This window comes from Zophobas morio, unplaced genomic scaffold (genome assembly GCF_036711695.1).
Source record: "Zophobas morio isolate AGI-343-1 ecotype UQ-CSIRO unplaced genomic scaffold, CSIRO_AGI_Zmor_V1 ptg000006l, whole genome shotgun sequence".
NCBI classification, from domain to species: Eukaryota; Metazoa; Arthropoda; class Insecta; order Coleoptera; family Tenebrionidae; genus Zophobas; species Zophobas morio.
In genome coordinates this window covers 6,082,823-6,097,765 of record NW_026972111.1, presented here as the reverse complement: position 1 = coordinate 6,097,765, position 14,943 = coordinate 6,082,823, and the positions used below count along the sequence as shown (strand labels likewise).

General features: G+C 33.5%; 1 protein-coding gene across 1 annotated transcript; it reads right to left on the bottom strand.

The window, feature by feature from the left end:
- Nucleotides 1-4,150: 4,150 nt before the first annotated feature.
- Nucleotides 4,151-11,545, bottom strand: LOC135123429 (uncharacterized). The gene is made up of 3 exons (XM_064048067.1): nt 11,441-11,545; nt 10,350-10,401; nt 4,151-10,141 (listed from the first exon to the last, which is right to left on the bottom strand). Exons 2-3 carry the CDS (start codon nt 10,362-10,364, stop codon nt 4,769-4,771), a joined length of 5,388 nt encoding a protein of 1,795 aa, XP_063904137.1. The 5' UTR covers nt 10,365-10,401; nt 11,441-11,545; the 3' UTR covers nt 4,151-4,768.
- Nucleotides 11,546-14,943: the final 3,398 nt, after the last annotated feature.

Here is a 14,943-nt window from a genome sequence, read left to right as displayed (position 1 = left end):
AAAATTTAAGGGTGACGTCATCAATTTTTTAGGAGGGATGAACAAATACATTTTGAACAAAAGTTTACCATGCTTATAATAACTTTAAAATATTCCCAAGATTTCAAAGCATTCGGTTTTGTAATTCCTGATTAAATCGATAAAATAAATTCACGCATTCGTTAATTTTTTTGAGTCACCCTGCATATGCAAATCCAAAAATATGAATGGAATGATAAATCACAGGTACAGACTCATCATATTTTGTACATTTTAGATACGATTTATTCGGCAAACTTTTGAGCTGACGTCATCAGTTTTTTGTAGAAGATAACCAAATATATTTTGACTAAAAATTTATTATGCTCTTTATAACCTTAAAACATCTGCAAGATTTCAAAGCATTCGCTTTTGTAGTTCCTGATTAAATCAATAAAATAAATTTACGCATTCATTAATTTTTTTGAGTCACCCTGTATATGCAAATCGAAAAAATTTGAATGGAATGATAAATCACAAGAAGAGACTCACCATATTTTGTACATTTTAGATAGGATTTATTCAGCAAATTTTTGTGGTGACGTCATAAATTTTTTAGGGGGGACGACCAAATACATTTTGATCAAAAATTTACCATGCTTATGATAATTTTAAAATATCTTCAAGATTTCGAAGCATTCGGTTTTGTAGTTCCTGAGTAAATCAGTAAAATAAATTTACGCTTTCATTTATTTTTTTGAATCACCCTGTATATGCAAATCCAAAAAATGTGAATGGAGTGATAGATCACATGTACAGACTGATCATATTTTGTACATTTTAGATATGATTTATTCGGCAAATTTTCGAGCTGACGTCATCAAGTTTTTGGAGGGGATAAGCAAATATATTTTGACTAAACATTTATTATGCTCTTTATAACCTTAAAACATCTGCAAGATGTCAGAGCATTCCGTTTTGTAGTTCCTGATTAAATCAATAAAATATATTTACGCATTCATTAATTTTTTTGAGTCACTCTGTATATGCAAATCCAAAAAATATTAATGGAGTGATAAATGACAAGTACAGACTCATAATATTTTGTACATTTTAGATATGATTTATTCGGCAAACTTTCGAGCTGACGTCATCAAGTTTTTGGAGGGGATAAGCAAATATATTTTGACTAAACATTTATTATGCTCTTTATGACCTTAAAACATCTGCAAGATTTCAGAGCATTCGGTTTTGTAGTTCCTGATTAAATCATTAAAATATATTTACGCATTAATTAATTTTTTTGAGTCACCCTGTATATACAAATCCAAAAAATATGAATGGAGTGATAAATTACAAGTACAGACTCATCATATTTTTACAGTTTAGATAGGATTTATTCGGCAAACTTTCGAGGTGACGTCATCAATTTTTTGGAGGGGATATGCAAATATATTTTGACTAAACATTTATTATGCTCTTTATAACCTTAAAACATCTGCAAGATTTCAAAGCATTCGGTTTTGTAGTTTCTGAGTAAATCAGTAAAATAAATTTACGCTTTCATTAAGTTTTTTGAGTCACCCTGTATATGCAAATCCAAAAAATATGAATGGAATGATAAATCACAAGAAGAGACTCACCATATTTTGTACATTTTAGATAGGATTTTTTCAGCAAAATTTTGTGTTGACATCATAAATTTTTTAGGGGGGACGACCAAATACGTTTTGATCAAAAATTTACCATGCTTATGATAATTTTAAAATATCTTCAATATTTCGAAGCATTCGGTTTTGTAGTTCCTGAGTAAATCAGTAAAATAAATTTACGCTTTCATTTATTTTCTTGAATCACCCTGTATATGCAAATCCAAAAAATATGAATGGAGTGATAGATCACAAGTACAGACTGATCATATTTTGTACATTTTAGATATGATTTATTCGGCAAATTTTCGAGCTGACGTCATCAAGTTTTTGGAGGGGATAAGCAAATATATTTTGACTAAATATTTATTATGCTCTTTATAACCTTAAAACATCTGCAAGATTTCGAAGCATTCGGTTTTGTAGTTCCTGAGTAAATCAGTAAAATAAATTTACGCTTTCATTTATTTTCTTGAATCACCCTGTATATGCAAATCCAAAAAATATGAATGGAGTGATAAATGACAAGTACAGGCTCATCATATTTTGTACATTTTAGATATGATTTATTCGGCAAACTTTCGAGCTGACGTCATCAAGTTTTTGGAGGGGATAAGCAAATATATTTTGACTAAACATTTATTATGCTCTTTATGACCTTAAAACATCTGCAAGATTTCAGAGCATTCGGTTTTGTAGTTCCTGATTAAATCAATAAAATATATTTACGCATTCATTAATTTTTTTGAGTCACCCTGTATATGCAAATCCAAAAAATATGAATGGAGTGATAGATCACAAGTACAGACTCATCATATTTTGTACATTTTAGATATAATTTATTCCACAAACTTTTGAGCTGACGTCATCAAGTTTTTGGAGGGGATAAGCAAATATTTTTTGACTAAAGATTTATGATGCTCTTTATAGCCTTAAAACATCTGCAACATTTCAAAGTATTCTGGTTAGCAGATTAAAAATTAAATTTCAAAATGTTGTTTTATAATTTTGATTTTTTTTCCAAAAATCTGGACGTTTCGGGTGAAAAGTCGATTCAGAGTTGTAAACTACATGTGTAGGACTATGTTATTTTATACAATTGAAAACCCATTTACTATGTACAATTTTGAAGTGACGTCATCGCATTAGTGGTGGGGATGATTAGACAAATTTTGGTTAGCGTTTTACCATCTACATGATATTCTTAATATAAGTACAAAATTTCACAACAATCGGTCGAGTACTTTCGGAGATTATCTGCCTAATAAAAATCCGGGACAACAGACGGACAGACGGACAGACGGACGGACAGACGGACGGACAGACGGACAGACGGACAGACGGACAGACAGACGGAAATGAAAGTCATGAAAGATCGAGAAAACGTAAAAGTAGAGAGTCGGCCGACGGACTCGATTACAATACTTCCTTTGCTTACGCTCGGGAAGTAAAAAGGAAAAAATTGTACGATAGTCAAATTTCAAAAATTGTAAGATATCCAACTGGTTCGAAAATTATGTTACGAAATAATGTAGGAAATAAGAGTGAACCAGTGTATAAAGGACCATATACTGTAGTTGTAGACAAAGCACCAAATATTGTAATTAATATAGGTAATAAGTTAATAGAAGTGCATAAGAATAGAGTTAAGAAGTATCATGAATAATGTAAGGAAAAATTTTTTTTTGAGACGTGAGAACACGGAAAAAAAATTTTTCTCCCGACCGGGGGAGGTGTAATGGAATGAGTAAGTTTGAATTCGTTAGTCAGCAAATGCTTGTCCATTGCAAGGAACTAGGTCATCAATAGTGTATAAAAGTGTAAGTGATAGCTAAAACAAAGAAGTGTTAAGTCTGGGTTTGTAGTGGTAATATGGGTAAATAAATGAATAATAAATATGTAGTGGTGTTATTAACCAACCACCGTCGAGACTATTACAGAGGACATCACACCACATTTTATGTATTGCCCGCCCATTTTGTATCTCCTATGCCAAACGGACATGGGAAGCTTGCAAAAAAATGCAAAATAGAGGAATGCGAATTATCTTGCAGTGCAGTAGATATACAAGAATATCTGATATGAGGAGAGTCTTGGAGTGGCTGGATGTATCTGATATCATAAAGCTGCAGACCTTAATTTTAGTACATAAATTAATTAACAATATAGGACCTGAGTATTTGAACAAAAGCATTCAAAATATGAAGGCAAAACGTAGTTATAATACGAGACAAAAAGGAAATTTGTATCTAACGTCAAAAACCAAACAGTCTTCAATAAATTCATTGTTTTGCAAGGTCATCAGACTATATAACACGTTACCAGAGAGTATAAAAAGCCAACCAACTTTAAAAAATTTCAAGCGTCAGGTAAGGGAATTACTATACAACAAATCTTTCGAAGAAATTAATAGTTGTTAACTTTGTTTAAATTAATTCATATTTTTAGTAATAATTTACAATATAATTTTGTTTCTTTATTTTATATTTAGGATACATTCATGCCTTATTATTGCCTTCTTGTGTTCATTTTATATATAGTATAGTTACTTAAATAGTATTAAGCTCCTATGTACAAATTGTAGCTTTAGCTAAATAAATACCTTATTTTATTATTATATTATGTTATCTTTTTCTTTTTCTCAGGTTTCTTATAAATCGATGCAGCAAATCTCTAGACAATACTAAACGGTACCATGCATCGGGTTCTGGTTATTTAATAATAGAGAAATCACAGTTCTGTTTTTTTTATATGTAACAACTAATTATATTATTTGCTATAAAGGTGCGACTTCATTACATTCTCTATAGTCACAAATCAGTCAGTAAGTTAAAATTATAGTTAAAGAAATTACAAAAGTTACAAAAATTTCATATACAAAACTCACTTGTAAAACTTTTATGACTTAAGTCATAATTATAAAAGTTTTACTAGGTGCATGTCAAGTGAGTTTTGTATACATATAATTTTAATTTAGCACTATTTAATAATAATGTTAATTTTTGGAAAAGTTCACGGAATAGTCAAAGTTTAGGATTTCATTAGAGTCTGCTTAGCTATAAAATCCAAATACCAAGAGATGGTACAGATAATGTCAACATGAACCAAAAATCTGTTAGTGTACTTAAAACTGTAATGTAATTTGTTAATGCAATGTGAAACTACATTACACTGCAACAAAATATCTTCTTCTTTTTATATTTTATCTGATAAGACGGACGTTCTCTTTGGGCACCGGCTGTTGTCAAGTATTCTATATTTTCCTGCTTGCTCCGACAATCTACACTACCACGATTAATTTTGGCCCCCATTGTAGTCAAGTATTCGACAACATATTTGTGTCCATTTTGGGAAGCTACGCAAAGTGGTGTCCACCCCCCACTATTCGCACTATTGATTTCGGCCCCGACTGTCGCCAAAAACTCAACAACCTTTCCGTGGCCGTCGAAGCAAGCCACGTGAAGTGGTGTCCACCCGTCATTACTAGAGCGATTAATTTCGGCACCGAACGTTGTCAAGTATTTGACGACATATTCGTGGCCGTTTTGCGAAGCTACATGGAGTGGTGTCCAACCGTCATTCTGAGCGCGATTGATTTCGGCGCCGATTGTCGTCAAGTATTCGACAACTTCTGCGTGACCGTTTTCGGAAGCTACATAAAGTGGTGTCAAACCGTTATTATTAGCGCGATTGATTTCGGCGCCTGCTACCGCCAAGTGTTTGACAATTTTTCTGTGGCCGTCGAAGCAAGCTACGTGAAGTGGTGTCCAACCGTCGTTAGTGGCGTGATTGATTTCGGCGCCGACTATCGCTAAGTATTTGACAATTTTTTCGTGGCCCATTTCGCAAGCTATGTAAAGTGGTGTAAAACCGTTGTTAGTGGGACGATTGATTTCGGCGCCGATTGTCACCAAGTGCTCGACGACTCTTTCGTGGCTGTTTTGTGAAGCTATGAAAAGTGGTGTGTAACCTTTATTACTGCCGCGATTGATGTCGGCGCCGACTGTCGCTAAGTATTCGACAACTTGATCGTGGCCGTTTTCGGAAGCTATAAAAAGTGGTGTTAAACCTTTATTATTAGGGCGATTGACTTGGGCACCGACGGTCGTCAAGTATTTGATAACTTTTTCGTGGCCGTCGAAACAAGCTACGTGAAGTGGTGTCCAACCATTAGTATTCGCGCGATTGATGTCAGCGCCGATTGTCACCAAATATTTGACAATTTCTTCATGACCGTTTTCAGAAGCCACGTAAAGAGGTGTCAAACCGTAGTCGTTAGCACGATTAATTTCAGCTCCGACTGTCACTAAATATTCGACAACTTTTATGTGGCCGTGGAAGGAAGCTGCGTGAAGTGGTGTTAAACCGTCATTATTACCACGATTGATTTCGGCGTCGATGGTCACCAGGTATTTGACAACATTTTCTTGGCCGTTTCCAGAAGCTACATGGAGTGGTGTCCAACCGTCTTTAGTGGCGCGATTGATTTCGGCACCAATTGTCGCCAAGTCTTCGACAACTTTTTGGTGACCGTTCTCAGAAGCAACGTAAAGTGGTGTCAAACCGTTATTGTTACCGCGATTGATTTCGGCACCGACTGTCACCAAGTATTCCACAACCCTTTCGTTACCGTTTTCGGAAGCTACGTAAAGTGGTGTCAAACCGCTATTATTAGCGCGATTGATATCAGCCCCGACTGTCACCAAGTATTTGACAATCTTTTGGTGACCGTCGAAGGAAGCTACGTGAAGTGGTGTCCAACCCTCGTTAGTCGCGTGATTGATATCGGCACCGACTGTCATCAAGTATTTGACAACTTCTTCGTAGCCCATTTCAGATGCTATATAAAGCGGTGTCAAACCATTGTTATCTGTGCGATTGATTTCGGCGCCGACTGTCACCAAGTATTTGACTACTTTGTCGTGACCGTGGAAGCAAGCTACGTAAAGTGGTGTCGCACCGTTTTTATTAGCGCGATTGACTTCGACCCCGGATTGTATAAAACAATGAACGATTTTTAAATTTCCAATTTCACAGGCCAATAACAAGGGTGTTTCCGCATACTGCGCAGTAACAAATTTCATTCCGCACCAAAAATGATTTAACTCTTCAACTGTGAATAGTTTGCACACGTCGTCGTAACCAAGCAAAGCAGAATAATATAAAATGTTTATTATTTCCACGTCAGCGCATGATTCTTGCAATTCATTTTTGTTGGTTTGAAGTAATTTTATTTCCGCCCCTAAGCTCTCACTTTTTCTAGCATAAGACAAAGGTGTCCCTAGTAGTAACATATCACGTTCGCCAGCATCGTTCATCCGTTGCAAATACGTTATGGTTTCAAAATATTCTTTGTTTTCTGGCTTATTACCCAAATTGCCATCTTCGTGGACAATATATTCCCCATTTACACAGGTTATTTTTACAGGTGGATGTCTTTGCCCCCATGACGAAATCAAATGTAAAGCACTTCTGCCACATTCGTCTTTGCGTGTTAAAATTTCGTCGTCGTACGATTTGAGTGTTATATAATCTTTGTACAAGACGGCAATGTGAGCTTCTGAATTTTTGGCCAACAGCATGTCAAAAAAGAAGCGGACGTTATTATACTTTGCGTCAAAGAGTATGTCCGCAACTAAATCTTTAACATTGTTAATATTTTTTGAAAAATATATAGCGACTAAATACTCCGCGAAAGAATTGTGAATAAAATGCGGGACATTATTTTGGAATTCATTTACAAGACCCGGACCAGCATAACTTACTAAAATTTGTTCCACGCATTTTTCGTAGTCAATATTCAGTCGGTGCAAAATTTCCTCTGGAAATATTACTTTGAAGGCAACATTTTCATATAAATCTAAAGCCCTTTGTTTTTCTCCACGAACTATTCTTTCCACTTGAGGATTTTGAAAATCAAATTCGATTTTGTCTTTGTAAAAGTTATTAAATTTTTCGTCAATAAAATAATCGTACAAATCGGTCAACAGGAATGTGTTGTCCATTAGTTTCAAATATTTTTCGCTATTTTCACGGAACAGTTCGGTGAGCATGAATACTTGGAGTGGGATACCCAGTATGTCCACGTGTTCAACAACCTCAAAAGACGATTTGATTTTTTCGAGCGCCATGTCAATTTCGTCTTCAAAAATAAAAGATTTTAGACGTTTTCTAATGTATTGTTGTTGCTCTTGTTCGCTAAACTGATTTATACTAAGTGACGCCAAATTGAATTTTTTTTCTAGGTGTGTTTTTAAATGCCGTCTGCTAGTAACCCACTGACGGGAATATTTTTTTGAGAGGTCGAGGATTATATTTAAAACGAAATCAAAATGTTTGCTTAAAATTTCGTCGAGCGCATCCCACACGTAAATAACGTCGTTTTTTTTGACGCACATTTCGAAAAAATCGCGATCGAGTTTACTGAGCGACCGACATTTTTCTTTCGCTATAAATTTTTCAAATAAATCTGTATAATTTGCGGTTTTAGGATAACTGGTATTGTGAAAAAATAAATTAACGTCTTTAGGACTGATTATAACTGTCCAGTATTTCGGTGGACATTTGTTTTTGAAGCTTTTCATTAGCTCGGATTTACCCATTCCCGGATCGCCAGTTATTAGATTAAGGTGATTATCTAACCGACAAGACCACAGCGTGTTTTCTTCCATAGACTGATTAGTCAGCTTATAACCCTCTAGATCGCTAACATCACCTCTGCTTTTAATCCATTCTAAATTCCCATCACTTAAAAGTTGAAAATAATGAAACTGCTTATTTTCGTTGAAAATTTGTTGAAGTTCAACATCATCATAATTCCGATTACCTACATAGATTGCTTTAGTAAATTTTGATTTGTCAGGATTAAGTTTGCTTTCATTGAACTCACTAGATTGATTCTTTTTCCTGTTACCAACGAAGTCTGCGTTAGCATAGATAGATTTATTAACGTTAAAGTTACCTGAGTACGTATATGGATTAGACTTCAACATAGAATCCTCACTATTTGTTAGATTTTCAACAGTCTGCAAAAACTTATCAATGTCAACTAATGTACATTTGTCAAGTATGTCTTTTGCTTTATCAAAGTTGTTAGCACAATTTAAAACAACAACTGTGTTTTCGTGGACTTTTTCTAAATATGTGATATTTACAACATTTCGCGAGAGATAGCGTTCAATATAAGGTTCAGGTAGTGTTTCTTTTTCTCCGCCTATACGACATGGACCGTTTAGCATTTCCACTAAATTGTCAGTTGTAAGATTATCTAAAAATTTTTCATCACTTCCAGTAGCCGTCACAAGATCAAGTGCTTCCTTTCCTTGGACTGATATAGTGAAATTCTGCATTATTTGTTCGCGCAGTTCGGAGTCTTTATTCAAGTTTGATAGTTGTTGGAACACTGAATATTTTTTCATCCACTCCTCAAATTTACCTTCGCCAACCAAGATGAACTTTTTGTTGGGACATAGCTGGATTGCTTTTTCCACGTTTTCACATTCCCTTAATATTAATGGACACATATCCATCAACCATAGCAATTGCGTGAATGCATTTGGATCAATGTTGTCGATATTACTAGCAGTAATGTGTCGGATATTAGATAGATATCTCTTCCTGACTATGTTTAATTCTTTAAAGTCAATATTTTCTTCCTTTGCGACATCACCCCACAGTTGTTTAACAATTTCGCATGATTTGTTTTTAAAAAGTGTGATAGCGAACGAAGAAATCGCCTTTCGAAATACCTTCATATTGTCATTAACAGTACCAAAAGATAAAGGCTCAATTTTGGGAAACAACAGCTGCAGCGCAAGTACACGTTGCATCCACACTTTGTTGAGCATTTCTTTATTTCCATCTTGCATGTTCCATTCAGATACTATTTTGAGGAACCTCTCGAAGATTTCCACACTCGAAGAATATGTTCTGGTGAATTTTTCAGCTGCTGTCTTTTTCATCTTTTCAACATTTTCTTGATCAACGTAAAGATAGAATTTAGCAAAAAACCGTTGATATTCTTGAATTTTGAGCAGCATTTCTATATTCCAATTTTCTTCTACTACTTCAAACTGATAAGCACAATTTAATTTCTCTGAAAGTTCCGCGGACGCTTTTACTTTAACGGGTTTAACAAAAAATCCTTCTTCTTCCAGTTCAAATTTTGCGTTGTCGTTGTATTTAAATGATCGGTTGGTAAATAAGATGAATTCATCTGCGTCTTTCTCAATTTCTTGAAAACTTTGAAAATATCGTTTAATGCTAAAGTCTCCTTTTTTTGAACCTAAATTTTTTGTGCAGAGTGTTTTCGTATCGGTGTGCTTCAACTGCACTGCTTTGACGTGTCGTTCGTGTCCCTTCTCTGGTTCAAGTTTTATGACAATATCGTCAAAAGCACCAAACTCTGCATCATTTGATGAGATGTGGAAGTTGGTTACTTTTTGGTCTCTTACTAAATTTAGTACAAGATTGGCGAGAACCACGTCTTCGTATTCTTTGCCTTTATCGGTTGTGCCTGACCTCTTTTTAAATCTCTGGAACGAAATAATTGCTTAGTTATTAATTATGGGGAAACCCTCTTCTGTCTATCTTCAGTTATATATTTAGATATTTCTAGAGATTCTAGAACATTTAGAAACCAACTAATTAAATTTGATTACAAACTAACTGTTTCAAACAATTTTCAAAAATTTTTTGACCAATTATTTTTTTTGTCTAAATTATATGTGGAGAAACACTCACCTGGATTTTCTCCATTTTTAAAGGTGCAGTCAAGAAAACGCTAGATCTTGACCTAAAAAAAGAATAGAATATTTATCTAGGGGGTACAAGAGTGCCTTGACAGAATATGTGGTTTTTAAAAGTATGGACACAAAATGACATTTCTTGAAGTAAAAACTTTTTAGTTTTGTAAAATCCTTTCCTCTGTATTTTTAAAATTATATTTTAAGGTGCACTTTAATCAAAGAGATTTCGTCTACGAGTTAAAGTTAGAAGAAAACGTTTTATCTAAATATTTTCATGTTCAAGATTATAAAGATAAAGCACCATTTAAAATTGTTAATCCGTAACAAACAATTAATGAACAAAATATAAAATTCAAAATTTAATAGCCACTGAAAAAGAATCATTTGCGCAAATCGAGGGTTAAGGAAAGTGCAATCAAAATTTGTTGCAGCAGAAAGAAGACGAAATTTGTTGTTGAAAAGAAAAAATTAACAGTTTGAATTTTAAGAAATTAAAAATTAATGACAAACTGGTGATTGCAGGTAAATCTCGAGTGAACAAAGAAGTAATTACAAATGCACTTAAATAAAAAAAATTGAGGAGGTGGAGTCTCGAGACTGTAGAAAAAGGACTGTCCATTAAATTTTTTTGTGGTTCTTCAGGCTATGAATTTTTATTAAAATTAAATTATTTATTGCCATCTTTGCGTACATTACGTCGGAAAATAGAACATATCAAATTCTACCCAGGTATATGACAAGAAATTTTTTATTATTTAAATTTAAATTAAAAAATTATTAAAAGTTAATGATTTTAAAGACTATGAAAAAGACTGTTGCTTATATTTAGATGAGACGACATCAACGCCTGGAAAGCAATACAGCACATCTTCCTCTACCATACTAGGATATGAAACACTGGAAAACTTTTCAGCGATAACCACTCATTCTTTTTTATTTCGTATCACTTTACAAGAAATTCCACAAGTGGACAGTCCCAATGACTGTGATTATTAATTAGACATCCTTTATCTACCTTGTTTGAGGAAACTGACGGATAATTTTAGTATGGATATTAATCGCTATTACATAAAACTTATTACTCACAGTGGGTCCAATAATTTCCAGTCGATAATTTAATAACCAGGAGTACAGCGATAACACACTTGCTCACAACGGTACGTCCTCTGCTCTTGTACATTCCGACCACATTATAATATAGTAATCTTCCTCCATGATTCCGACCACAAAATGCCACATGACGCAAAAAACCAACTTCCGACTCCAATACTTACCTACTAACTTTAGTTTGTTAACGCATGTTCCATCCAGGAATCTACCAATGGTGCCAAATACTTTCAATGAAATTTAACTCGTTAATTTTTGATAGATTTTAATTTTGTTTTAAACTAAAAAAAAAACAATTTTATATCCTTTAGGTATTTAATCAAAATAACAAACTGATTTAAATTTATTGCAGCAATAATATTGTTCTACGATGACCAGTGATTCATCATCGGTGACGGCGGCGTTCGAAATAAGAAAAGCCTGGAAGCGGTTCCCCAGAGTCGGTGAGAGAATCAGAGTCTAATAAAATCATTTCATTCAATAATATAGTTAGTTAATTTCATTTCCAGGTTTTGCAAGTTTTAGCTTTTTTAATCCGTGGTAAGAACCTTTACGTTTTGCAATATTTTTCGAACAAGTGTCTTTGTTCGACAGTACTTCAGAGACGAGGAAAATTCAGTCGAAATAACCCTGGTCCAGTTTTTAATTTTTCCTTTCGCGTGAAACTGATTGTTACTTTTATCACACGCTCTTTACCACATCCGTTATCGCTATCTGACTACGCTTAAGGAAAGTCTGATTTAGCAACATTGTAATAAACTTCCTATGATGGTAAACAAATGTTAAAAATGCAGATGTTTTCTCAGTTATTCCGAAAATTACGTTTCTTGCAAAAAATGCAACTAAATTATCCACTCTGAATATGCAAAACGAGTTCAATAAACAGTAATCGGCAACTAAAAGACTGGATATAAAAAACTAAAGGTGCAAGCAGACATTCCTTCCAGAATGAAAAAGACTTTCCAACATCTTTTGGTATTAGCACAAGCGATCGAGTTCTTTCTTAGTACTGCTATTGTACAAACTTCACCACCTATACCTACTAAAGTGCTTGGGGGGTTAATGATGTCACGTTGTCCTAAATTTTTCATTTTAAATTTATAATGCAACCACACCTACATTTCCAACCTTCGTTAAAAAATGAAATTCACATAGACTGTAAAAAATGTTTATTAAATGATCAGAAAATACAGGGATAATTTTACATCGATCCAGTAAAAATTATTACAAATAGTTAGGCATAATGTGAGAAATCAGCTTTTTAGATATGACATTGAGAACTTGGCGTTAGAACAGCCCTCTGTCACACCTAATCGTAGTCGTATAAACTATGGACACTCGCACTATATCTAGGGTGTCTAATTTAAAGTATACAAAGACACTCGATTATCATTACTCATAAATAAAGCTCGGAACAAGAATCCTCCCCCTGACCCTCTTTTATTGTAGTTGCTGCTGTTGCAAGAAATGCGGTTGGGAAAGGCTCTCTATCTTTTTTCTTCTTCTTCAAATTGTAAGATTGGAGGCAGGCTACTTCAAGCTGAAACTCGGCATCGTTGACAAGGACCTGTGAACAATGAAATAGTTTATTAAGCCTAATAATAAAACCTGTATTTAGTGTTTTTAATTTATTCTCCACTTTGTACTTTTACAATTTTAACTACAATTATTAAACCTATTTCACGCTACGAAGCAACAGATCTGACTGAAGCAAATCATTTGAAGAAAATTTAAACTGTTTTATTAAAGAAATTTACAACTTAAAATTAGTCCTTTTTAAGATTCAGTGATAACAGATGTTTTAGATATTTCTTCTTTCAGAAATTGTCATCTTTTGAGAACTTTTTTTTCAATTGGAAAAACTATTTCACCTCTTTCAGAATCAAAAGAAAACAATATGTATTATTTTAATTAAAAATAGTGGCCGACACAATTCCTTTTCTTCGTCGCATTTTGGCAATCTCCGATTGCTGACATAGCACAACCTATGGAACAGTGACGGCTCGTGCCAAAAAAACGTGGGTCGGCCAAACATGAGGATAACTCTAATTAGTCGATTTATTTTTTGTTTCTATCCCAATAGAACACAATGTTATCAATTACAAATATTCACTTTTAGATATCAAATAGAGGAAAATATATCCAACCAATAAAAAAAAAACAAAAAATGAAATCGTTCAGCAAGAACCACGAGAAGGTTTAGAGCTTTCTTGCCGGGAAAGGAACGGAAAGGATATAGGATATTGGGTGACACGTGGATTAAGAAAACAAAAGGACATGGTAAAATAATAAAGAAAGATAAATGTATAAAAAAAAAAAAGGTTTCTGCAAAAAACATTTTGTAGGAAGGACAAAAAAAATAGATTTCTAAAAAATAAAAGGGGAATAGAAGCAAAACTAATATAAATTCTCAAAAGTAAAAACAAAACCCAAAATAAAAATTAATTCAACATAATTAAACATAACATATTTTCAGTTATAATATAACAAGTGATATGATTATTATCGATAATATTTCGAGTGAAACCGAGCTGCAGATTCAACGAGTGCGAAGCACGAGTTGAATGTGCTGCTTCGGTTTCACGAGCCATATCTTCGATTATTAATCATATCACGAGTTATATTCAACATGAGAATATAATAAATGAACACATTTTTTGATAATAGAATTGATTTCGTCGTTTTGAGCGTGCCCCCAACGTTGGCAAGCCATAAAAGACAAAAAAATTTACGAAATTTTAAAATTTGTCAATTTGACAGTTTTTAAATTTAGGTAGCAACAGACCACAATAAGGCAATAAAATTATTATCGCTGTGATAGACATGTAACTAAGGGCATGGACAAATTCTATTGGAAGAAATGGGGACATGTGATTCATGAATTATATTCTCTGTGAATAACAACCTATGATCTAAAATAACTAAAATTAATAAAAAATTAAATAAAAACTCATCATAAAGTTTTCAACAACAAAAGAGAAGAATAAATGCTAATAGGACATTAGCACATTACACGTGGGTAGATAATTGTGGTACCTGATGTGGGGACACATTTAAAATTATTCATTTTTATAAATTAAATCGATTCTACGCACTTTTGTTGCAGCAAAGTCATCTATAATTTCGTTATAAAAAGTTTCGTTTTTCATTAATTCTTTTACTAAGCTTCGCTCAATTGCCAAAATCGATAAACTGTTTAAACGCGGTTGCGACATGGTATTTCTAGTATATGACTTAATTTGTTTTAATGCCGAAAAACTTCTCTCTACCGATGCCGATGTTGGTGGGAGAGACAAAATTAAACAAAAAAGTTTATATAATTCTGAAACATCATTAATAATATCATTTTTAAAAATAAATTCTGTCATGTCTTTTACTGTTAACGAATTTCCAAAAATTGATTTATCGGAGTATAAAATTTTGCAGTTCTCTTTTTAATTTGTCGTTGTTGAAAATTTCTTTGTAATTATTAATTAAAGAAT